Below are 26312 nucleotides of genomic sequence, written 5' to 3'. Positions count from 1 at the left end.
CCTCACTATACCTCAAATTCCTAACACACAGATGTACAGCATCTGTAATGTAGGGGAAAGTTTCTGTACAAACACATTGCATTGAAACTACAGGCTGCACAATCAAGACTCTTCAATTAAAACAATTTAAAATAAAATTCGTACGGAATGTGTGACTGAATGATTTCAGTAGATAAAATAGATGCATTGACTCTCGCTTGCACATCTAACACAGTTTTAGGGAAGCCTGAAAAGCGTGTCATCACTGCACGTTTGCTCTTAACCTGCATTTAAAGTGGCATTAAGACCTCTTAAATAAAGCATTAGATTTAATACGACTCCATCAGCAGACAGCAGGTGAAATGTGGGTCATGAAATTTCACTTAAATACCTATATTTTGTGGGGTGTGAATGCGAGCTCGTCATACTGATCCGTGTGAAAGGAAAGGAAAGAAGGAAACTGGTTTCTCTCGTCTCATCACAGATGGTGGAGATCTTGTTCCAGTATGTAGAGCGCTCGCTGAAGAAGTGTCCCGAGCAGGGCAAGATCCAGCTGCTGGAGCAACACTTCCAGGTAGAGGAGGCTGTGGAAACTCTTATAGCTTATTATTTATTATAGATAAAGGCTAGATATTTATGTTGATCAACTATCTAGGTACTTCTACTTGTAAATGTACAGCTGTGTGCTTGAGCTTATGGCTTTAAGGGAAATGTTTTTGGCTTCCATGGTGGTTTTGCTTCAATAGTCTTGATTTATATCTCCAGTGTTGAAGTTTAACAGCTACCTTTTTATAATAAAAACAATCTGATTTTCAGTCTTCCTGCTGATTGATAGAATAGCCACATTAAAATGGCATGTAACCAAGCTAAACATTTCCCCTGGGTTTTAATGATTTATTTCATTAGGTATTTACATTTATTAACAGTGTTTATAACACTATTATTAACAGTGTAAAATATTTACCCATTTTAACACTAATAACATTGTCTTATTTTTTATTTCTCTCTGAAAGATTATCGTTTTTTTGGTTTCTTCTGTTCTTGATCTACTGTTCAATTTCCAGATCATATTTACTCCCCAAAAATATAACAGAAGATGTTTTTAAAGACGATGCGAATTTAAGTTATCTTTTAATATGGAAGGATAAAATGTTGATAAATTCAAGATTGAAGCTAAAGATCCATACTATCATGTTTCAATAGCAAATATCATGGCTGACTGACTGCATTTGTGTAATTTAATTCGGTTTTACGGGCTTAAGGTTTATCGTTAGCGAGAGTCAGTCATGAACCAGAAGCAGCAGTAATGTCAGCTCCTTCCTCACACAACACACTCTTTCTCCCTCTGTCTCTTTAGGACATGATTCCTGTCGTAGTGGATTACTGTCTACTCCTGCAGAGGACGTAAGTCATGCGTCCAACACTAAAAACACCCTACAGCTCTTTCTCTCTCTTATACACACACACACACACACACACTCACTTGTAACACAGTGAGTGTAAGTCATAGAAGATTTATATAGGTCAGATTTATGCAGCACAAAAACAACATTACCTTCAACTCCAATCTGAAGACATTATAAATCAGAATAATACATTTTTAATACGATTTTATAGCCAAGAAACGACTGGAAAAAAAAACCCATCTCTACACATTTAACCTCATTACATACAGCACGATCTATGAATATTAATGAGTATGTAAATAAGACGCATCTTCTGAACTAAAATCTGAGCCTGGTTTATTTCTCAGCAGCCAGAACTGCTATAAAAACTTCACCAGACTGACCACAATTTTATACATTGACTACATTTTTAAGTTATCTAGCTAGCTTGCTAAACCATCAACTAAAGGCAAATAATTTGCATATCGTCCATAATCTTAAAGGAGAAGTTCACTTCCAGGACAAAATGCGTGAAGTAGGCGGAGCTACAGACCCAGTGTTTATTAATGTGGAGAAGGATGAGCGCTCTGGAGTTGCTGCATGTGGAAGTTTTATGTCTTTGTAAATATATGTAGTCGTAGTATATGTAGTCACACTAAACGCCATCCTTACTTTTACTGCTGGATGGAACAAATTACTTCTCCTTTAATTTGTGACATCACAACCTGAGCTTTTATGCGATCTTTCACTGGTCTGTCTAAACATTCCAAGAGGAGTTTAAAAGTCCTCCATGTTAATGAGTTCAGGATTGCTTTGAGTCGCTCGTTCCTCCTGTCACGTGCAGTTTATCTGTCTTTCCCCCGTCCGTGTGTGTGTTTGTAGTCATAATTGTCGTAGGCTGAAATTAGAAAGTGAGCAGCAGGTAACAGAAAGTCTGCACGAGTTGTCTCCGGCAGAAACGGTGCCGTTTCCGAGCCTTAATAAGCAGCCGAGATCTTTAGCGCTTGTCAGTTAGCTTGCGTGTGAAGTGTTAGCAAGAGCGCTTGTATGTACACGCACATATCTACGTCTGTAGCTCAGCGCCCCATGGGTTCTGTACAAGAACAAGAAAGAAACGATTTCCTTTAACTACCACACACCCCCAGCGAGTCCCTGGAGCACTTTCTGACACCTCGTTGCTTTAATTGCTCCTCTTGAACTTGAGCTCCGAGAGCAGTGGGATGTTCAGCTCTTGACACTCTGCTTTTATTAACCTCCAGTCTCCAGCTGTTCTCAGATCAGACTTTTTCATATGGCCCATGAGGATATTTAAAGGGCTCTCCAAAAGGGTACTTAGGGTACTTCAGTCTCTGGGTCCGAAGCATTGTTTTGGAAGGTCAAGGTGATCGGATTATAAAGCCACTGTTTTCTAAGCCACTGAAAGTCATTATTTGTTAATAATAATAATAAATGTGATATATATATATATATATATATATATATATATATATATATATATATATATATATATATAGTGACAAAAGTGTCTTGTAGTTGCCACATATTGTTTGTTAAACTTTTCTTTTTTTGCATGGCTGTACTTTGTTAACAGACGCTTGGAATGATTTCTAGCCGGAACATCACCACCACTCGTTTGACTGAAAGGCTAAGCTGTTCGCTATTTCTAAATATATACTACAAATCTGTTCTCTTGCCGACGGATCACATGGCTGTTAAGACCAATAAACACTCACACATCCAGCTACACAAATCACGAGCACAGTGGATATGTCTTAAGAGTTCTATCAGCAGTGTCACCTATATTGTTGTTTAATTTCAGTATAAAGGACAGTTCACTGTCCAAATATATTAGTATTTGCCTTTACCTGAACCCACAACGGTTTCAGAACGTATCGTGTTTTATTTCACAAGAAGATATGAGCCACTTCAGCTAGATATTAAACCTGTGTGAATATTGAATCTTGGTATCACAGAAACGGCCCAAATGATTGCATTGTGTCCTTCAGGAGGGTAGAGATGATGCTCTTCTTATGCCTCTCTGATTGAAATGCTGGAATATTTATGATATTCTGCAGAGAACAAAATGGTGCCCTATATATAGGATACACTATATTACACTACACTTCTATTAAATATTATTATTATTATTATATTGCATGAATACACATATACTTGTATAAATAGGCATAACATTATGAGCACTGAGAGGTGAAGTGAATAAGACTGATGATCTCCTCATCTGTTAGTGGGTGGGATATATTAGGCAGCAAGTGAACCTTTTGTCCTCAAAGCCGGAAAAATGGACAAGGGTAAGGATTTAAGCAAGTTTGATGAAGGGCCAAATTGTGATGGCTAGAAGACTGGATCAGAGCATCTCCAAAACTGCAGCTCTTGTGGGGTGTTCCCGGTCTGCAGTGGTCAGTATCTATCAAATGTGGTCCAAGGAAGGAACAGTGGTGAACCGGTGACAGGGTCATGGACGGCCAAGTCTCAGTGGAGGCTGGCCCGTGTGATCCGATCCAACAGACGAGCTACTGTTGCTCAAATTGCTGAAGAAATTAATGCTGGTTCTGATAGAAAGGTGTTAGAATACACAGTGCATGACAGGTCAGGGCTATTTTGGCAGCAAAAAGGGGGACCAACACAATATTAGGCAGGCGGTCATAATGTAATGCTTGGTTGGTGTGCATACTACACGTTTCTGTGGAAACAGCTGTAAAGATGAGCTCCCATTGCCATTTAATAGACAAACCAGTGTGTAATTAATGAATGTGCTAGCTAATGACTTGCACATAACAGCTTACCTAGCTGCCTAGCTAGCAGAGAGACATTAAATCTTTCCTGCAAACGTAAATGTAAAGGCAGATTAATTGAACAAAAAATTTGAGAAATCCTGAACTAGACTCGAACAGAGCGAGGTTCTTGCAAAAGTCGGGAACATCAATATCTACCTCAGATGTTTTAGTAAAGTATTAAATACTAAAGACTTTGTATGATTAAAATGACACTAACTAGACAGCATCCACTACAAACTGAACAGTTATGGGTTCCTCTGTATTGAGAAACGCCGCCATTAGCCTTTATTAGTCTTAGCTAGCTAACACCGGGCTGTTTCATCTTTATGTGACAGTGTATATGATGTTGTAAAGGCACAGTGACGGTGGAAATTACACAAAAATATTGAGAACATTAACATTTTCCTCAGACGTGTTTTGTATAATACGAAAAAAAGCTCAGCATGGCTTTAATTGAACTTGGCGCCAACTACAAACACGAAAATGTGTGGTTTCTGCTATATTGAGAAACATAAACATTAGCCTTTATGGACATTGTAAAGGCACAATGACAGAGGAAATTGCAGAAAAATATTAATAATATTAACCTTATCATGTATTCAATATAAAAAAATCTAATATGATTAGATTTCTGCTTAACCATGAACATTCCCTCACAGAGCAGTACATGCTAATTAGAGTTAGCCGTTCATGTGGAATCCTCACAGAAAGTAGGTAGCTAATGATTTAGCCAGTTAACATGTAGCTGTTTACGGACACGTATAACAGCTTTATGAAGGCGCTGTGCCAGTGGATATGAGACAGAACTGTCTGGAACAGCAAGATTTTCCTCAGTTATGTTGGGAAATATCTGCAAAAAAGGCATATAGTATGGTAAAAATTGCACTTAATAGGTTGCGGTTATGTTGTGTAACAAGTCATAGGCTCTGATCTGTCAGGAAATGTTGGCATCTGAAACCATGATGATCACAGGAGTGATGCAGTGGGTGCAAATGTTTCATATAGTGAAGTGATGGTATTTAGAGTACATTAATTTGACAGGAGAAATCTCTCTCTCTCTCTGTCTCTCTCTCTCTCTCTCTCTCTCTCTCCTCTAACACATGCACAGTAACCGGAGGCTAAGCTCATACAGATATGCTCGTTAATGTCCTGAACATCAGCTTGAGTTTGGGAAGAGTAGAAATTCTCCCTCACATTTCATCATCATCCCCCCCTTCCCCCCATCCCTCTCCATCTGTCCCTGTTTCATCTGCATTTTGGTGATAGCTAGTAACACTTTCTCTCTCACACACACACACACACACACTCTCACTCCGCTTCCCTTTTACGCTGATCTGCTGTGAAAATGTGCTCTTGGCTGCTAGGGCTTGTCTTGGTTTCACAGCCAGATCCCAGTATGTGTTAAATTTTTCTCTCTAGAGAGAATCATGTTTGTCATGTAAACACCTTGTGTGTAATTAGATGCCCTTGTTCCTCATGTTCTCTCATGCCTTATCTGTGCTGGTGTAAGGTAGAGCACGGTAATGAGAATACTAGTCAAATGATCTGGGATATTTTTTCTACACAGTCAGAGATACGCTATGTTGGCAAAAGTTTTGGGACGCCTGCCTTTACATGCACATGAACATAATATAGAGTTGGCCCACCTTTTGCAGGGCTACAACTCTTCTGGGAAGGCTTTCCACAAGGTTTAGGAGTGTGTTTTTGACCATTCCTCTAGAAGCGAACTTGTGAGGTCAGACACTGATGTTGGACGAGAAGGTCTGGCTCACAGTCTCCGCTCTAATTCATCCCAAAGGTGTTCTATCAGGTTGAGGTCAGGACTCTGTGAAGTTCCTCCACACCAAACTCACTCATCCATGTCTTTATGGACCTAGCACTCATGTTGGAACAGGAAGGGGTCATCCCCAAACTGTTCCCACAAAGTTGGGAGCATGAAATTGTCCAAAATGTCTTGGTATGAAGCTGAATCATTAAGAGTTCCTTACCACTGGAACTAAGGGGCCGAGTCCAACCCCTGGAAAACAACACCTGAATTCAATGATTTGAAGGGGTGTCCCAATACTTTTGGCAATACGGTATTAGATTACAGGGACTGACCCTGGATCAGTGCTCTTTGAGTTCAGTACATGTAACTGTATAATCTGTGTGTAAGGCCACGACTAGGGAGGTGTATATACATTTTTAAACATACATTTAACACATTTATACATTTAGTATTTGATATCTTTTATACACTTTTCTGGCCACAACTTTCAGAATGTTGAAGGTCGCATTCAATATTGATGGAATATCCTGTTTTTGCCGACGGGCTACAGGATAGGTCTGCGTTTGATGTGAGTCAAGTTGCCCTTGGTCACGTTTATTGACATAATTACTAGATTCTTGTGAAACTAGACAGGATATTTTGCAAAAACTTTTTTTTTTTCGTTTTTATGTGGAGTTTGGATCTCAAAGAAACTCCCAGTAGAATGAATTGCGTGCCCAATTAAAACACTGATAGTGAAGGAGGTATGGGATGAACACGAGAGTCTCTCTGTTTACTGAGTAAATAGCAGAAACTTTCTCATCATTAATATTCACTAAATGGGTGTACTGGTCCTTCAAATAGATTACCTTAGGTTGGATGAATTTTTCCCAGTTGTTGTTGTTGTTCTTTCAGCCGCTCCCTGTTCAGGTCCACCAAAGCGGATCATTTGGTCTGCATGTTTTGTTTTGGCACAGGTTTCCTCACGCAACCCTCCCATTTTATCTGGGCTTGGGACCAGCGCTGAGAGTTAACTCTTCAATGCCCAGGAATCGAAACCCGGGCCATGACAATCAGAGTCTGATGCAGGTCCACCAGGAGGCACATCATTGGAATCGACTTATCAGATTATCAGACATTTCAATCAATGTAAACAAATGAAGGATTTTCTGGCTGTGAGTCTGATATAAAATGAGTCAGGACTTTCAGTGTGAGACCTGTGTCTCTCCCTCTGCTGGAGAACCTTAGACAGAATTTTAGTGGTTGAAGATGAACACCTTCAAATTGTAGATGCTTATGAACAAACACTTGGGTGAGCAGAAATGGGTTTGATATCAACAATTTACTTTGAATATATTGCCTCTATTGGCAGAAATACTTATGAACAACTACAAAGTGCTGAGTGTCTACTTTCATAAGAGCCATTAATCACCACTGTGGACTCCGACATGACAAAGAAATTCAATGCAGAACACGGAAACAACAAAAACAGGCACAAATTACATTTTTTGGCCTCTGATAAACCGAGTTAATTAACCTTTATGCTGCAATTCTACATTTAAGCAGAAATAAATTGTATAGCCATTAACACAAAATGGACAAGATGTGCTACTGACTAAGCATAATTATTTATAATCGAAAATAAAACTCTCACACAATAAATGTTTTTTTTTTAAATACAGAAAGAAATATTGATCCTGTTGAAAGTCTGAAATTTGCTCTTTTACTGACATTTTAAAATAAAATGACAAAATGTTAATGAATTTTATTATAATCGTGATATGCGAAGTGACTGTTGTGGATATTGAATTATCGTATTTTCACTCCGTTGAAATACTTCACAGAAATAACAATGCATGACTACAGAGCAGTGTCTGTAACTGACAGAGTCACTGTTGCGTGTTGTCTGGGACTGCAAGTAGAAGTTTGACGCTTGAAGTTTGCTGGTGTCAAACTATCCGTATGTCTCGCTGGATTCATTATCAACCTCAACACCATCTCAGAGTCTCTCTCTCTCTCTCTCTCTCTCTCCCTCATTATCTCCTCTATCCTTTCCTTGTTAACTCTGTAGTCTCTCTCTCTCTTATCTCTTCCCTCCCATATGTATAGTAAAGAAAAGTCTTGGATTGGGTTTGGATTGTCACAATTACCTAATTCTCTGTTTTTTCCTCCTTTGTGATTTTTGTTGAAAAACTGCGCATTATTTTTAAGCCTCTGAAAGGCTTTCTGCTTAGAAACGCAATGCTGTAAAGAAGAGCTGAACGATTTGAGCACTGTATACGTTTTCACATTTGTCTAAAACAAAATATGTGTGCAATGTTCCTTATGTATGTATGTCAGATAATAATAATTGCCTAATAATTGTCAGATTATTAGGTATAGCTGTCTGGCAACTCAATCCATACAGAATTTATTAGTTCTGTATCGTTTGTTTGTTTGGATGCTTCCTGTTTGGTGTCACCGTAGCGGATCATTCGGTCCGCATGTTCCGATTCGATACAGGGTTTTACCACGGATGCCCTTCCTGACGCAACCCTCCCATTTAACCCGTGCTTGGGACCGGCACTGAGAGTTAACTCTTTAGTGGCTGGGTTAGCGCCGACAAGTCAACTTAATGAACTAGTTTACTGCTAGTTCATTGACACCATCAAGTGACTCTATACTGATACATTTACTGAATGTGGATTTGTGACTGTATCCTAATGAGAAGAAATCAAAATATTGAGGTTTCAGGATCAGAAAAAAAAAAAAAAAAATGTATAAGGTCCATTTTGGGGTCATTTGGCCCCAGGTTTTAGATGTGCTGCCCTAATAGCATTCAGAAAAGTAATAATATTTAACTTATAACATAACTAGGAATAGTTTTCTTATATATTCCAGTTAAAATCAATTTTTACTTAACACTGTGATTTTTTTATTTTATTTCTGAACGCACCTTTATTTTACATAAAGAGGCTTTTATAAATCAGAAAATATTTTTCATTTCATTTCCATTCGGCTCTGCGTCTTATTCAGAAGCCTTTCCAGGGAAACGGATTCTGACTGGCAGGAGTGACTCAGTCGGGTTTGCTCTGTGGCATTACGATCTGTCTGCAGTTTACAAGTCGAAGACCTTAATGTAGATCAGAAAAGGTTAATGGTTTCCCAGAATACTATAGGTCACTTCCTTTTCATGTCAGAGAGTGCCTCATTTGTCCTGTATGGCAGGTGCATGATGAACATCACCTCCGCCGAAAGGCTTCAGGTTTGTGTGTTTATTATACGGAATACTGCGCTAACACTTTAGAGAAGGGTTGTGTAGAATATCTGAAGAGTGGTAAGATGATTTGAAGTAAAAGTGTGTGTGTGTGCTTGAATGACGATTAGTGGACAATAATCCTGGTTTGTACTTTGATCAGGTAGCACTGCAGGAGCAGCATGTGACACAGTACTGACTACTGAAGAAGTTTCATAGCATAAAATTTTAATGTTATGTTTAACTGGAATTATTTCTATAAGACATTCCCTAGTTATGCTTTTAGTTAAAAATTAGCTAAATATAATTAATTTTTTTCCAGTCGGATGCAACCCTCCATTCAAGATGCCATAATATGGGCATATTTTGGGACCAAATGGAGATTTTGTTCTGATCTCAGACCTCAACATTTTGATTTCTCATCATTAGTTTATTAATTGTTATAATAGTTATTAGTTATAATGTCGTGTTTAACAAGAGACGTTCTCACAATTTAGCGTTATGAATGTCGGTCCCTAATAAACAAACTATAGGTGACGGTGAGATTCAGAGTAGATGAATAAAGACAGACAGTACTGAGTGTGTTTAAAGCATGTTCAGTAGGAGTCCTGGGATGATTTATCGTTATAGGAGGAGTTGTTCCATGCATCTCTATAGTATCTTTATGAGAAGGTGATTATTTTCCAGCACATCCTGAATCAACATGGACACAACCTCTGTTTGGTGTCTGGGAAAAAGATGTTGGTATTCTTAAAGGTTTTGTCTTCACTGTATTTTAACTGTGTATAAACGTCTGCTTAATGCTAGCTTATTTATTAGCCTCGGTTATTACTGTGTCTAGCTTATACTCCACCCACTTGGGATGAATAAAGAATTTGTTTGACTTCTCACATCGAATACACGTTGTTTTTCAGGGACCTGCTGTTTAACCAGATCTACTCGAGGCTGGTGGAGAACTCGGTGGCTAAAGGCGTCTTCTTGGAGAGTCTGGAGCCGTACATTCTGAGCGAGAGGATCGGCTGCCTGACGGCGCCCGTCATGAGGGACCTCCTCAGTTACTTCCAGGAAAATGGTATGATGGAGAGTGTAGAGGGCTGCCTGGTGCACATGGACATCACCAACCTGGATATACAGCAGGTGGGTCTAGTGAATGTGTTTTGGGTGTGTGAATCGATACGCCGGATAAATATCTCTCTCCTCTGCGTCCATCTGCGTTTGTTTTTATTTCGTTCATATGTGTAGTCAAAGCACCGTGATTGTGTAATCAACACCTGTGAATCTTTATCCATTTTACCCCTCCTACGTCTGCAACGGTTAACCCAGCTGCAGGGGCACGATGACAACAAGACCCACCTGCGTACAGATTTCAGTGTAGAGCCGTAAACACCGTCTTGCACCTCCCACAGAAACCAGTTTAATTGTAGTGCTCTTTTCGGTTTTGAATGAAGCCTGAATAATGCCAAACTGGTACTTAATTTTTGCTAATGCAATAATTTCAGATCTTGTTTCAGATGCATGTTTAATTGGTTAGGGTCTTGATTTTTTGCATTGATGTTAATGTGTTATAGGAATGTAGTAATACACACCAGGAACAATTCAATTCACAGTACTGGCTTTTGATTTTGATTCGATTCTGTTGTCAGAATATTTTGAACAAAAGTTTTATGATAGATAGATAGATAGATAGATAGATAGATAGATAGATAGATAGATAGATAGATAGATAGATAGATAGATAGATAGATAGATAGATAGATACTTTTAATGGATACTTTATTCATCCCAATGGGAAATTCACAGTTTCCAGCAGTATCCACAAACACAGGTAATAGATAAAATAGGAAGGAATATAACAAAAAATACTAAAATACCCAAATTAGGCTACAAAAATATAACAAAAAATATATCAAATAACAAAAATATAAAATATTACAAAATATAGCAGAATATAACAATATATAGCAGAAAAATAAATAAATAAATAAATGAGGAAACTAAACTAAACAGTGCAAAACAAAAAAAAAGTGCTCTAAAAGTGGTTTAAAATTGTAAGCAAAATGTACTACACGGTTCCACATATTTTAAATGATGTATAATAATAATAATAATAATAATAATAATAATAATAATAAATTAATTAATACATTTTTCCCAAAAATTTTGATTGAATAAACAAAGTACAAACAAAGTGTCTGAGCCAGAAATGGGAACGTAAACGTTCAACCAAAACACAATTTTCAATTCAATTTAATATATTTCTATTTTGTTTTTAACAATGGACGTTGTCTCAATGCAGCTTTACAAAAGTATAGAAACATGTAGAAAAAAAATTCTAAAGTTTTTAAGCTACTATTTCATCCCTAATGAGCGAGCCTGAGGCGACAGTGGCAAGGAAAAAACTCCCTGAGATGATATGAGGAAGAAACCTTGAGAGGATCCAGACTCAGAAGGGAAACTCATCCTCATTTGAGCAATGAGCCCAGTGAGCTCTGTGGCAGTAATAGAGCTAAAATGGCTAAAATGCCTGATTTCTATGCCCTCTGGTGTTGTTTTGAGCCACCGAGAAGCTCTCTTTTGTCCGTTCTTACATGGATGTGTAACCCTATTCAGGCTCTCCATGAAAGATGGTGATCATGTGACTGTAGTATTGTAGATTTTACGTTTAGGTGTTCAAGCAATGTAATAATTAACATTACCTTGATTTCCATGATGTGAATGGCACATTTCCACGATGCACATCACATTTTTGCTTTATATCATGAAGCATCATTCACCCCTACAGGTATTAGTATAGTATAAGAAACTAGACTTTTCTTTCTTCAGTGTTCTGATTTCCAGAGCTCCAAATTTTCCATGTATCACCTTTCAGATTAAAATAAAAATATTCCTGCTGCACGTTGTTCCCTTCAACCTTATTTAATTCAGCGTCTGGAATTCCACGTCCTGTATCCGGTATCGGTTCCAGCTTTGAAGTTCCCAGTTCCGTGTCCCAACTAATGCGTTGGTTCCGCATCCCGAATTCCAGCTTTTTGGAAATAGTGTCATCTTTTTCCCCACACTGCACTCAAATCCTGCCGCTCCTTAACATGTTCACTGTGGTGTGTGTGTGAATGTGTGTGTAGGTGGTGCAGATGTGTTGGGATAACCAGCTCTACGATGCCATGATGTACGTGTTCAACAGTGGCATGAACGATTACATCAGCCCCATGGAGGTAACACACACACACATACACACACACACAACACTCATGACCTTAGTATAGCTTCAAGCATCAACTCAAATTATAATGTATTATTATTATTATTATTGTTAGTCTCCTGGTGGTCCAGCAGCAGGATCCCGTGCTCTTGTTGTCATGGCCCGGGTTCGATTCCCGGGCAGAGAGCTAACCCAGCCACTGAAGAGTTAACTCTTAGTGCTGGTCCCAAGCCCGGATAAAATGGTTCAAGAAGGGCATCCGGTGTAAAACCCGTGCCAAATTAAAAACATGCTGACCAAATGATCCACTGTGGCGACTCCAAACAGGGAGCAGCCGAACAAACAACAACAATAACAACATTATCTGATTTTAATGTTTCTCTGATATAATCTCCCTGGATAAAAACTTTAATCACATCCACAGTCAGCAATGCCGTGTTGTAAAACATTATTAGCTTAGACACTTGGACCTGACAGCAAGGTGACGTATTGCGATACTTCTTTGTCGCTGTAGCATAATAATATACATATTTAATAAAAATAAACATAAAAAACACGCTACAATAAACTACCTTTATTTGTTCAATTTTATTTCGATGGAAAAATCATCCTTCTGTGCGTTTTTCTTTGATATGTTTATATACATTATTATATAAAATCTGGTTTCTGTGTTGAAAAGGAACAAAGCGTCAGGTTTAAAGGGTTGTGTTCTTAAGTGGTTTTATGTAACTTATGTACAAAATGGCGACTTGACCTACACGATGTACCTGATTATCAGACATGTGCATTTAATAACGTTTATAAAACCCTGCTGTAAGGAAAAATTGATCATTATGTTCAACCACAAATAACCGTAAAAACCATGACATCTACTGTCTTTGCCATAGCTACAGATAATGCTTCTCTGATCTGGCTTAGTTTCTAATATTTTGGCATGTCTGTATTGACAGGAGAGTGATTCTGTGATTCCTGCAGTATGTTTGTTAGAACCATGTTCATGAATGTAGATTACCTGTGTAATGTCTGAAGAGTATGTTGGCTGGTCGATTTTATTGATGTATTTATTGATGGGTGATGTATGTGGGAGGAGAGAGAGAGAGAGGGAGGAAGAAAGAGGCAGAGAGAGGGGGGAGAGAGAGAGACAGAAAGAAGGAGGGAGAGAGGGGGGATGGAGAGAAAGAGAGAAAGAAAGAAAGACAGAGAAAGACAGACAGACAGAGGGGGGGGGTGGAGGGAGAGAGAGGAGAGAAAGAAAGAAAGACAGGGAGAGAGAGAGAGAGAGAGAGAGAGAGGGAGTGAGAAAGAGAGAAAGAAAGATAGATAGATAGTTAGAGAGAGAGAATGAGGAGATGGAGGGAGAGAGTGAGAGGGAGGGAGAGAGAAAGAAAGAAAGAAAGAAAGAAAGAAAGAAAGAAAGAAAGAAAGAAAGACAAAGAAAGAGGGAGTGAAAGAAAGAAAGAAAGAAAGAAAGAAAGAAAGAAAGGGAGAGGGAGAGAGAGAAAGATAGATAGATAGTTAGAGAGAGAGAGAATGAGGAGATAGAGGGAGAGAGAGGGAGGGAGAGAGAAAGAAAGAAAGATAGACAAAGAAAGAGGGAGAGAGAAAGAAAGAAAGAGAAAGAAAGAAAGAAAGAAAGAAAGAAAGAAAGAAAGAAAGAAAGAAAGAAAGAAAGAAAGAAACAGGGAGGGAGAGGGAAAGACAGATAGATACAGAGTGAGGGAGATAGCGAAAGACACAGACAGACAGACAGACAGATAGATAGATAGATAGATAGATAGATAGATAGATAGATAGATAGATAGATAGATAGATAGATAGATAGATGTGGGAAAGAGGATGAGGGAGAGAGAGAGAGAGAGAGAGAGAGAGAGAGATTAAAATATGTGAGTGTTGTAAATTAGATTATGTGTCCAGACATGGCTGGTGTAGGGAAGTTTTTGTTTTTAGATGAGTTTGGCAATTTCTTCAGGTTCGGGAGAGAATAAAAAGTGGGCTAATAGATTTGCTTGGATTGTTGGAGTGTGTGTGTGAGTGTGTGTGTGTGTGTGTGTGTGTGAAAGAGAGAGTGTGTGAGTGTAAGGTGGTCTGTGATGAAGTAGTGAATGCACTATTAGCTCAAGAGGAAGATGAAAGTGCTGCAGCCGGCGAGATCCTCTGAAGCGCTAGATGAAAGAGAATTGATATTGGAGAATAATTTACACACACACACACACACACACACACACACACACACACACACACACACCTGCCTTTGTCATGTTTGGCTGCAGGTGGGGTGATCAGTTTGGTCTTCACAGTGTTTAGCTGTGTATACTGTAGGTGCTGCTTTGAGGCACAAATCTGTTCTTTATTTCCTGTTTTCAGAAACTCTTCCAGGTGATTGGTCCTCCTCTGCGAGACGGCAAACCTCTCACAGGTACATCTGCTTCCCACAATCTTCCAATAATTACCTCAGGTCTGTGGTAATGAACAGTTAACTGCCCGAGACAATGTCCTGTATCAGGCTTTTAGCATTATTGCTAGCAGATTTGATCTCCACAAGCCACATCACTTGTTGAAATCACCTCAGAGCCAGCACTAGGACCCTTCTTGGCAAATTAGTGCTAGCAATCTGCAATTAATTCGTCCTAGGCTACGTTTGCTAGCTAGCAATAACCCACACAGCTTGATAGCAGAGTGTAACTAATAATGTAGTGAGGAGTTTCCTGCTGCTAGTGTGCAAACATGAGGTGAATTAAGGCTCATGGCTGTGGTACTTAACGCTTGTTAACTAAGACCAAGAAAATAAACAAACCCAGAGAGGACATTACTGTAACCGAGTCCGAGTTGTGCTCAGTGCTTCCTTTTTTTGGTTTAATGCTAACAGTTTTCACAATCCGTGGAGCGAATTTACAGCAATAGGAAAATCCCACTGAAATCTGCAGCGATAATTTGCCATTAAGTTGTGTTCAGCTAGCCAAAGTTACCTCAGGGTTATCAAGCTAAAATGGAGCCTCTGCTCTGCTTGTAACACATGAGTTAATGTTTTAGGAGATTTCCTTTTCATTTAGAAGCACTGTTTAAAGTAAAAACGGTGATAAAATTGACTAACTGTTTATTAAAGCTAGCTGGCTCTGCTTTAGCTTGTTAATAAATATGACTGGTGTTACAATAAGGAGCCATGAGGGTATGTGAGTATATGTTAGCTAACGATTAAAGCTAACAAGTTTATAGCATCATTTAATAGCTAGCTGGCTCGTGTTACACTTAGGGACTGTCTCTGAAGATTAATAAAAATAGCGAGCTAGCTTGCTAGTTAGCGTCTGTTATTGTGTAAATAGAATACTGTGAAGAGATTAACGGCTATAACGCAGATAGCTAGCTAGCTTAGTGTCTTTGAACTGTTAACTTCCTACTTGCGTTTGTCCATTTTGGACCTGAATTTGGACTCGAGAAGGTAAAACTATACACTGAGACATGTTTTATGTACATTTGTTTCTCTGTAGTTTTATTTGTGCACATTTCTCTTCACAGACGAACAGGTGGTCATGGGAAATAAGCTGCTCGTCTACATTAGGTGAGCTCACACACACACACACACACACACACACAGAGGGTGATGTCATGTTTATTCGGGTTGTCTCTCTCTTTCAGCTGTTGTCTAGCAGGACGAGCCTATCCTTTAGGGGACATTCCAGAAGACCTTGTGCCACAAGTTAAAAATCAGGTGTGTGTGTGTGTGTGTGTGTAAATAAAATATTAGTGTGAAGGTTATTTATACACTAGTTTGTGTCAAACTAGTCAAGACTGAACTCAAGTCAAACTCAAGTCAAAACTGGGACGTCTGTCGTTACATGCACGTGAATGCAATATGGAGTTGTCCCGCCCTTTGCAGTGATAACAGCTTCAAATATCTGGGAAAAATCTAATTCATCCCAAAGGTGTTCTATCAGGTTGAGGTCAGGACTCTGTGAAGTTCCTCCACACCAAACTCACTCATCCATGTCTTTATGGACCTTGCTTTGTGCACTGGTGTGCAGTCATGTTGGAACAGGAAGGGGTCATCCCAAAATTGACCAATGTCTGACCAATGAAATTGTCCAAAATGTCTTGTTATGCTGAAGCATTAAGAGTTCCTTTCATTGGAACTAAGGAGTCCCTGAAAAACATCACCTGAATTCAATGATTTGGAATGGTGTCCCAAAACTTTTGGCAATATAGTGTATCTGCTCACAGAGAAAGTGACTATTACGAAGAGTAAGTGTCTCCTAACTGAAGCTTCACCGTCTCAATAATTCTGTTTTATGTGTTAAATAACAACACCATTTTTAATCTGCTGTTTATTAAACACTTATTAGATTATGTGAAGCATCTGGCATACAAGTCCCTGTGAAAGAGCTGTTGCTATAGAAACAATAACATATTAGAACCAGCGCATTAATATAAATATAAACCTGTGATTCATGTTACATCAGGATCTGCTGTCAGAGCTGGAAAATTCATCAACACCTAATCACCAGGTAATGTAGATGTAAGGGCTGTCTTATGATTGCTTAGGGAGGAGATGCACTTGGGTGATAAAGACAGATCAATCTGTGTGTGTGTGTGTATGTGTGTTCTGTCTGCTATGTTGCTGTTAGTGTCCTGTAGGGAACCCTGGAATCCTGCTGTGCAGAATGTTGCCACATTCAGCGTGACCCAGAGACCACAGATCTGTGTATATGTGTGTGTGTGTGTGTGTGTGTTCTATTTAATGTATTATTTTGTCAGACATAGGGGGTCATGCTGAAAGCTAGACACACAGCCCGAGTCAGCTTTGATCTTAGTTTTATCCCAGATCTCTCTGCCCACCACGCGCACACACACACACACACACACACACACTTTGCTATCCTTATAATCTATAATAGTTGCATCAGAGATGTGTCTCATTAGTAGCCTTTGTGTCTGTTTGAATAGCACATAATGGCTAACACACACACACACAACTGCTAGTCTAGTAGCCTCATTTGTAAGGCCTCGATCAAATAATCCTAAACGTGAATGTCCTGACAGTTTTGTTTAACGTCCGTGTGTACAATTACTTTTGATCGCTTGTAATATATATTGCCAAAAGTTTCAGGACGTCTGCCTTTACATGCACATGAATGTAATATGAGGTTGGCCCGCCCTTTGCAATAATATCATTTATAGAAATAATTATATCTATGTCTTTGTCATACTCGTACATAATTATTATATCTATGTCATATTACGTCTTATTTATTCTCTGCTAAAATGTTTCAAAAGAACCTCAGTTCATAAGTCATTCTGCGTTAGGGACAAAATTAGATTTTTTTTTACACAGGTTCTTCACACTTGCCCGATTTACATAGATACCTGAGAAGGTTTATAAACAAAGACAAAGAGGACGTTGCAATAAGACAACCAATTGGCTTCACATCTCTGTGAATAGAATGACCTTTCTAGCCATAAAGGTCTTCATCAAGCCCTCACTCTTCACTGGATGTGTTTCAGGTGTTCGAGTTCCTGATTCGTCTGCACTCGTTAGAAGCTGTCCAGGACGAGGAGGAGGTGTATCCCTACATCCGGACCCTGCTGCACTTCGACACCCGAGAGTTTCTCAACGTCCTGGCGCTGGTGCGGATCGACAGTAACTACGTTAAAACCACAAATGTACACAATTCCTCTCTTACTGCACATGCAGCTGATCCACCAAAGAGTTGCACTAGAGCTATGTAGATAACATGTAGCTACGAGTTAAACACATAAATAAGGCTAACTGGGTCCAGATCAGATTGTGAGTTCTCATTTCTATAAACGTGGACACAGGTAGCTCAAGTCGTTAAGGCTCTGGGGTGTTGATCGGCGGATCAGGGTTCGAGCCCCAGCACCACCAACCTGCTCCACTGTTGGGCAACTGAGCAAGACCCTTAACCCTCTCTGCTCCAGGGGCGCTGTATCATAGCTGCCCCTGCGCTCTCACTCCAAATTCCTCAGCTGGGATATCCGAAGAAAACGTGCTTTAATGGATGTGTGGCGATAATAAAGCCTTCTTCTTCTGTAAAAGGATGATACAGAGATAGAAAATCACTTACTTTCTCAGCACAAACAAGCATCGGGGAGGAGGCGTGGCCTAAAGCATAAGCATCTGGTAGGAGGCGTGGCCTAAAGTCAGAAGTAATTTAGGTGATACTTTGGATTTGCACGTCTATAAATATCTAATATAAATATAAATAAGTACAGATCTGGATGTTTAGCTTGTTAGTTGGTTGAATTCAGTGTTATAACTTTATATAGTAAAGCAAAATAATTTAACGATGGAATTAAATGTGATAAGATGTTAGTTACATGCATTTATGGAGGTTTCTTCCTTTCCTTACGCAGCTATAATCAGATATTCCCCTCAGTCTCACCTAGCTTTTTTTTCTCCAGGTTATTTTTTTATTAAAAAACAAAAACCAAATGCTCGTCATGTTGCCGACAAAAAGGCAAAGCAGAACCTTAACGTCTTTTCCCCATGACAGGAAACGTCCTCTGATTGTTCCACAGCGCTGACACTAGAGACCTCTTTGAACAAATGTTAAATAAATGTCAGTTCAACACCGCATGCACAAATTATAAGGCCAGGGGTATTTCTCAGCTTAATTTGACTGCTGAACAAATACAGTGGTTTTATTTCAGAGCAAAATAGAATGTTTAAACTAAGAAAAAAATTTTATTTTTAAGGAGACTTTTAAGTGTGCACTATTATTATGCAACTAAATTATTCTTCAGTCATAAAGTATTATTTAACAAATAATTAACAAAGCATCAACAGCAGAAATAATATTATAACATTTTGGCCCTTCAGCACTATTGAATGATGAATATACCCCCCCCCCCCCTTCAATAACGAAAGACCTTTTTGAAAGACGCAAATTTAATCAATTGTGTTCGGGATAAGTGGACAATGGTGTAATTGCTTTAATCATTTCGTTCCTTTCAGACGTTCGAGGATTTTAAGAACGACAAACAGGCTCTGGAGTACCAGCAAAGGATTGTGGACATTTTACTCAAGGTAGAGACTTGATTCTTTTTTTATTGAGTTGCTTTTTATTACAGCCTTTTTCACAATCTTGCACTCTCTCACACACACACACTGTCTTCAGTGTCATCATCACGGTGGTAATCAGCTAAATGCAATCACTTCATCAGCACAGGAGCTGGTACAGTCCGACTAAGCAGCTGCTTAGAACTCCTCCATCAAACGCTCTTATTATAGCTCAACCCACATCCCTTACTCACAGCCTGCCTCCTCTCTCATCTCCAGCTCCTCTCATGCTCGCCCTCCCCTTTCTGATCACTCATGAATAGTAGAGGTATTTTTATCCATAGCTTTTTAATGAAAAGTGTGTCTTTTTCTGTGTGTGTGTGTGTATGTGTGGGTGTGTAAATGTTTCGGGCAGGTCATGGTGGATAACTCGGACTTCACCCCTTCCCAGGTGGGCTGCCTGTTCACCTTCCTCGCCCGGCAGCTTGCCAAACCCGACAACACCCTCTTCGTCAACAGGAAGTTGTTTGATCAGGTGACTTGATGTGTTTTCTATGTAGATATGAAGATTATTGATTGGGATTGGGTACTATGGAGTCAAATGTGCAGTTTCCTCTGGGTTCTCTGGTTTCCTCCCCCAAGCCAAAGACGAATTATAGGCTAATTGGTATCTCTAAATTCTCTGTAGTGTGTGTGTGTGGCCATGTCTTAGCCTTAGCCTGTGATGCCTTGGCACCCTGTTCAGACTGTCCCCGGCGAGAGACTCCAGGTTCCCTGTGACCCTGTGTAGGATAATCGGTACTGAAAATGGATGGATGGTTTCATTGAAGATGATCCACTCAGACAACAGCGCTATCCACCTCCTTCCACATTCAACATGTGATCATCGAGTGGATCCGTACCCATGAGCTCCTGACGATGATACGGCGAACGCTTTTCTCCTGTGCCGCTCTCGCTCGCGTTCAGAATAGAAATTACGTATTAAATCCTCACTGCACACGAGTAACTCACTTCTTCCTCTGCGCGACGCCGGATAGTCGGATTATGTACATTACAGCGTATGCGTCACCATGTTTTCGGAAACAGCAGCAGGCATTAACGTTGTGACGACTCCAAAGCAATTAGCGGCTCACCGTAAAAATAACTCCGTCTTATTAGAGGTGTGAAAGTGATTTCGTGGTTGAAAAGTGACGGGCTCACACTAAGCTGGGAGGATCTGAGACGGGCGCCAGTGAAAAGCAGCTGTAAATCTTTTCATTTTGTTGTTGTTGTTTGTTGTTGACGATGATGATGGCTTTCATTTCTTGGCCTTGAGGAACTTGTAATTGCTCTGACTCAATATGGAGCTCAGTATGCTCATGTTAAACGCAGTGTGATTTGTGTAGGAAGTGTAACTCTGATCTGGTTAAATGCAGGTTCTGGAGTTTCTGTGCAGTCCAGATGATGATTCCAGACACACAGAGAGGCAGCAGGTAAAAACTCATGAACTGGTTTTGCATTAGTCAACAATTATTCAACTGATTAATTTATTATTATTATTTATTTATTTGCTTGCTTATTAATTAATAAATTAATTTTTTTGCTTATTAATTAATTAATTAATTTATTTATAGATAGATTCTTACAAGTGATACGAGATCTTAGCATATAGCTTAATTATTGCAAAGAAAAATGACATCTTAGCAAGTGAAAATACTCTAAATATATTGGATTACAAAAGATTTCAATAAACCAAACATATTAGGTATTGAACCAATTTCTGAATTCTATTTGTTATTAATTTCATTTTTTAAATTGTCTTAGTTTATTGGCAGATCATGAAATGCTTCAAATTAGCATAATGATCTGTAATTAACGATTACAAGATTTTATATACTATACAAGCTAATGCTCTGCTAATGCTAATGAGTTAGAAAGTGACATGCTTGATCCACTTGTGATCCTACTTCTGTCTAATTTTTATAACTCAAGCACTGCTTCGATGGATGGATGGATGGATGGATAGATAGATAGATAGATAGATAGATAGATAGATAGATAGATAGATAGATAGATAGATAGATAGATAGATAGATGTTTGGATGGATGGATATATGGATGGATATAAAGAGAGATGGATGGATGGATGGATGGTTGGATGGTTGGATGGTTGGATAGATAGATAGATAGATAGATAGATAGATAGATAGATAGATAGATAGATAGATAGATGTTTGGATGGATGGATATATGGGTGGATATAAAGAGAGATGGATGGTTGGATAGATAGATAGATAGATAGATAGATAGATAGATAGATAGATAGATAGATAGATAGATAGATAGATAGATGTTTGGATGGATGGATATATGGGTGGATATAAAGAGAGATGGATGGTTGGATGGATGGTTGGATAGATAGATAGATAGATAGATAGATAGATAGATAGATAGATAGATAGATAGATAGATAGATAGATAGATGTTTGGATGGATGGATATATAGATAGATAGATGTTTGGATGGATGGATATATGGATGGATATAAAGAGAGATGGATGGTTGGATGGATGGTTAGACAATAAGCACCAGCAGCTTGTTGATGGAGAGATGCGGGGGCAGTGGTGGTATTCAGCTGGACCAGCGTTTCCCTTTTATCTTCCGCTGCTCAGTTTTCAAAGCGCACCAAATCCCACCAACACAAATTGAATCCTTTTTCCTTAAGCCCTTCTGTTCCGTTCTGATAAATACATAAATAGGTCCATGTAGATCTGGCTCGGAAACGGCTCCGGTGAGGTCAGGTGACTTTATCACATCACATCACATCACATCACTCTCTCTCTCTCTCTCTCTCTCTCTCTCTCTCTCTCTTGCAGGTGCTGTTGGAGTTGCTGCAGGTGGGAGGCATGGTCCAGTTCGATGAAGGACGACTCCTCACCTTGGCAGAAAAGGCAGAATTGTAAGTGTTTGTTGCTGAAAGCACAGATTAACAACCTGACAAAGGAATATTTACACTGATCATTAGCATCATGAAGGAGATGTAAAGCTGTAGCTCCAACTCTACCATCAAATCTGAGCGAAAAAAATCTTCTTACCTTTTTGGATTAATCAAAAATATAATGCTTGCTGACAAAAATGTAATAGATTTGTTCCATCTTTAAAAATAATGACGAATTTAACAATTTCTTTTGGCAAACTAATATAATGTGACATGAAACCAGGGTTGAAATCCAAGGAAAAAGCAACAGTAGCATTAGTGGATGCTCCAGATTTTAAAAATGTCTGTAATTGTTAATAATTTTTCTTTATTAGGCATTTTTGGAAAGAGACTTCAGTGTCAGCGCTTTACTTCAGTCCTTCAGAAAGTCTTCAAGACAGAAGGCTTTGTTTTCTGCGATGTCTCGGGAACATGCCAAGCTGTATTTTTGTTTTATTTCCTTAGGCTGTGTGAAATCTAACAATTACCTGGATTGTTAGCGTTGGGAAAAAGCTGTTGTACGAGAAACATTAACACTTTGGGAAATGCTGCTTTTGGCAAATAATCAACCTCGCCATAGTAACAGTAACTCTGTTCCGTGATGATCTACATCACATAACCTTAAATTTCATATATCAACATACCCCCAAGTGTCTTATTCCTTACTTAAAATTTAATTGTGATGGATAGAGTGATCTTAAGACATTCATTAATTTAATGTGCTGCCAAGTCAGTTTCAGGGAAATATAACTGATTGATGTAAACTTTATTGCAGTAAATGCCAAATCAATTTTTGCATCTTTTATTCTCTCACTGAGTTTCGTCTGTAGCTATTAACTAGATGAATCCTCCTTTATGCAAGGACCAGAAACATTAGAGAGAGCTTTACGTGTGCCTGCGCCATGTCATTTCATACAGAGGACCAGTTATAACCTAGCTGCATTGTCAAGTACCTCTCATTACTGGACCTAAAGATGAGAGGAGTGAAGTTGGACCTGATCCACCTCCTGTTACCTGGGGGAAGTTGGACATGACCCACCTTTTATTACCTGGGGAAGTCGGACCTGATAAACCTGATTGACTTTCTATGGGGGAAAGTTGGACCTGACAGACCTGACCCACCTTATTTTACGTGGGAGAGATAGACTTCATGGACCTGACCCACCTTCTATTACCTGGGGGGAATTGGACCTAATGGACCTTGACCCACTTTGTATTACCTGGGGGGAGTTGGACATAAACCACCTTCTGTTACCTGGGGGGAGTTGGGCCTGATGGACCTGACCCACCTTCTATTACCTGTGGGAATTTGGATCTGACCCATCTCCTTTTCCCTGGGTGGAGTCAGACCTGACACACCTTCTATTACCTGGGGGAAGTTGGACATGACCCACCTTCTATTTCCTGGGGGGAATTTGGACATGACCCACCTTCTATTACCTGGGGAAAGCTGGACCTGACACACCTTCTATTACCTGATGGAATTTGGACCTGATGGACCTGATCCATCTTCCATTGCTTGGGGAAAGTTGGACCTGACCCACCTTTTATTACCTGGGGGAAGTTGGACCTGATGGCTCTGGCCCACGTTCTATTACCTGAGGGAAGTTGGACCTGATGGACCTGATCCACCTTTTATTACCTGGGGGATGTTGGACCTGATGGACCGGACCCACCTTCTATTACCTGAGGGATGTTGGACCTGATGGACCTGATCCACCTTTTATTACCTGGGGGATGTTGGACCTGATGGACCGGACCCACCTTCTATTACCTGAGGGATGTTGGACCTGATGGACTGGACCCACCTTCTATTACCTGAGAGAAGTTGGACCTGATGGACCTGATCCACCTTTTATTACCTGGGGGATGTTGGACCTGATGGACCGGACCCACCTTCTATTACCTGAGGGATGTTGGACCTGATGGACCTGATCCACCTTTTATTACCTGGGGGATGTTGGACCTGATGGACTGGACCCACCTTTTATTACATGAGGGATGTTGGACCTGATGGACTGGACCCACCTTCTATTACCTGAGGGAAGTTGGACCTGATGGACTGGACCCACCTTCTATTACCTGAGGGATGTTGGACCTGATGGACCGGACCCACCTTCTATTACCTGAGGGATGTTGGACCTGATGGACCTGATCCACCTTTTATTACCTGGGGGATGTTGGACCTGATGGACTGGACCCACCTTCTATTACATGAGGGATGTTGGACCTGATGGACTGGACCCACCTTCTATTACCTGAGGGAAGTTGGACCTGATGGACTGGACCCACCTTCTATTACCTGAGGGAAGTTGGACCTGATGGACCTGATCCACCTTCTATTACCTAGGGGTAGAGCTGGGCAATATGGCCAAAAAATTGAATTTCTGATTTTTTAAAACAAAATTCAATTTTCGATTTTAAAACGATTATTTTTCTTTAAAAAAGTTTAATAAAACACTAGAGACTATAGAATAGATTTTTTAAATTTGAGCAAAAACAATATAACCAAACATATGAACTGCTAATTTGGACTAAAAGTGCAAAATTACTTTCACTAACAAGTTTTTTTTTATTATTTTAGAAAAACAATAATCAATACAACATAAAAACCTTTTTTGGGGATTTATAAAATGCAAAAATTCACCAGTCTTTACAAGTTCTAATTATTCTAGTAAAATAAAGTAATATAACAAAATATGAGGGATTTGTAAAGTGCACACTGCAGACTTACCTTAAATCACTTTTTATAAAATAAATAACTGTCACCTGGAAAAAAATCCCTGAAGAAAAACAATTTTGTAAATTCAACTAACACGCTAAATAAACTAACACGCAACTAACATGCTAAATAAACTAACACGCAACTAACACGCTAAATAAACTAACGCAACTAACACGCTAAATAAACTAACACGCAACTAACACGCTAAATAAACTAACACGCAACTAACACGCTAAATAAAATCAAACAGGAGCCAGACAGCATTTTACATCTGTGTATATAGGCACAATCAGGGGCGAGTCTAGGATTTTCATTTAAGGGGAACTCCGCCCCCAATGAGGGTATAATAGTAACAAAAAACAAACAAACAAATAAATAAATAAATAAAAGGTTTGACTAACAGGGTATGATGGTAAACTTATTGCAGCATTCCACTGTATTGCATAGATATGTATAATATTTCAGTACTGAACAAGCCAAATACGAGTCTTCCTGATCACACACACACACATCCTCTGATCCTCGCTCTGCGACGCCGCGGTTTCTTCAGTCGGATTCAAGAACGCGCTGAAAGATGGGGAGGAGCCGAAGTCTGCTGCCGTTTTCGTCACTAGGCCATGTTTAACATTTCTATTCAAGAATTCTGTGATTCTCCTTAAACTCTACACAAATTCATGATCGCTTCAGTCCCCTTTAAATTTCATATGAAAACGGCGGCAGACTTTTGTCTCCTCCCTGTCTTTCTGCGCGTATGAAGAAACCTGAAGAAACCGCGCCTCTCTTAGAAACAAGCTCTTTGCATCGCAGAACTACGAAGCTCGCTCTGCCAAACCAAAGTGAAAATGGAAAATCGATTTTCGTTTTTTCAACATCAACATAAACCATAACTTCGAATTAATCGATAATAACGATTAATCACCCAGCTCTACCTGGGGGAAGTTGCACCTGATGGACCTGATCCACCTTTTATTACGTGGTGTACGTTGGACCTGATGGACCTGACCCACGTTCTATTACTTGGTAGAAGTTGGACCTGACCCACCTCCACTTCCCTGGATGAAGTTGAACCTGACCCATCTTCTGTTACCTGGGGGAGTCTGAGCTGACCCGCCTACTCTTACCTCCTCTTGAGGTCCTGCTCCACCCATGGTTCTTTAGTGAGGACTCAGTTACATTTGTTAGACCAAATATTTATTTACTGACAGAAGAACTAGTTAAACCATTTATTATTTAATAACACCAAGAATGAAAAAGCATGCACTTTAAATGCTTTGTCCGA

The 26312-nt window shown here is 39.4% G+C and overlaps 1 protein-coding gene across 2 annotated transcripts in view; it reads left to right on the top strand.

Moving 5' to 3' along the window:
* Positions 1–26312, top strand: part of vps8 (VPS8 subunit of CORVET complex) — a 129730-nt gene that overhangs the window by 28585 nt on the left and 74833 nt on the right. Inside the window, exons 19-30 of one of the 2 annotated variants that reach the window (XM_058380403.1) lie at positions 464–553; positions 1337–1383; positions 10056–10278; positions 12264–12353; positions 14705–14756; positions 15854–15896; positions 15974–16046; positions 17837–17959; positions 19308–19379; positions 19768–19887; positions 20768–20824; positions 22208–22290. In XM_058380403.1, the coding sequence (XP_058236386.1) occupies positions 464–553; positions 1337–1383; positions 10056–10278; positions 12264–12353; positions 14705–14756; positions 15854–15896; positions 15974–16046; positions 17837–17959; positions 19308–19379; positions 19768–19887; positions 20768–20824; positions 22208–22290 (1073 nt within the window). Of the gene's footprint in view, positions 1–463; positions 554–1336; positions 1384–10055; positions 10279–12263; positions 12354–14704; positions 14757–15853; positions 15897–15973; positions 16047–17836; positions 17996–19307; positions 19380–19767; positions 19888–20767; positions 20825–22207; positions 22291–26312 lie in introns of both variants that reach the window. The other variant, XM_058380402.1, reaches the window with a different exon arrangement.

The sequence above is a fragment of the Hemibagrus wyckioides genome, linkage group LG26, assembly GCF_019097595.1.
Source record: "Hemibagrus wyckioides isolate EC202008001 linkage group LG26, SWU_Hwy_1.0, whole genome shotgun sequence".
Lineage (NCBI taxonomy): Eukaryota > Metazoa > Chordata > Actinopteri > Siluriformes > Bagridae > Hemibagrus > Hemibagrus wyckioides.
This window is presented reverse-complemented; position numbering and strand designations above follow the sequence as displayed.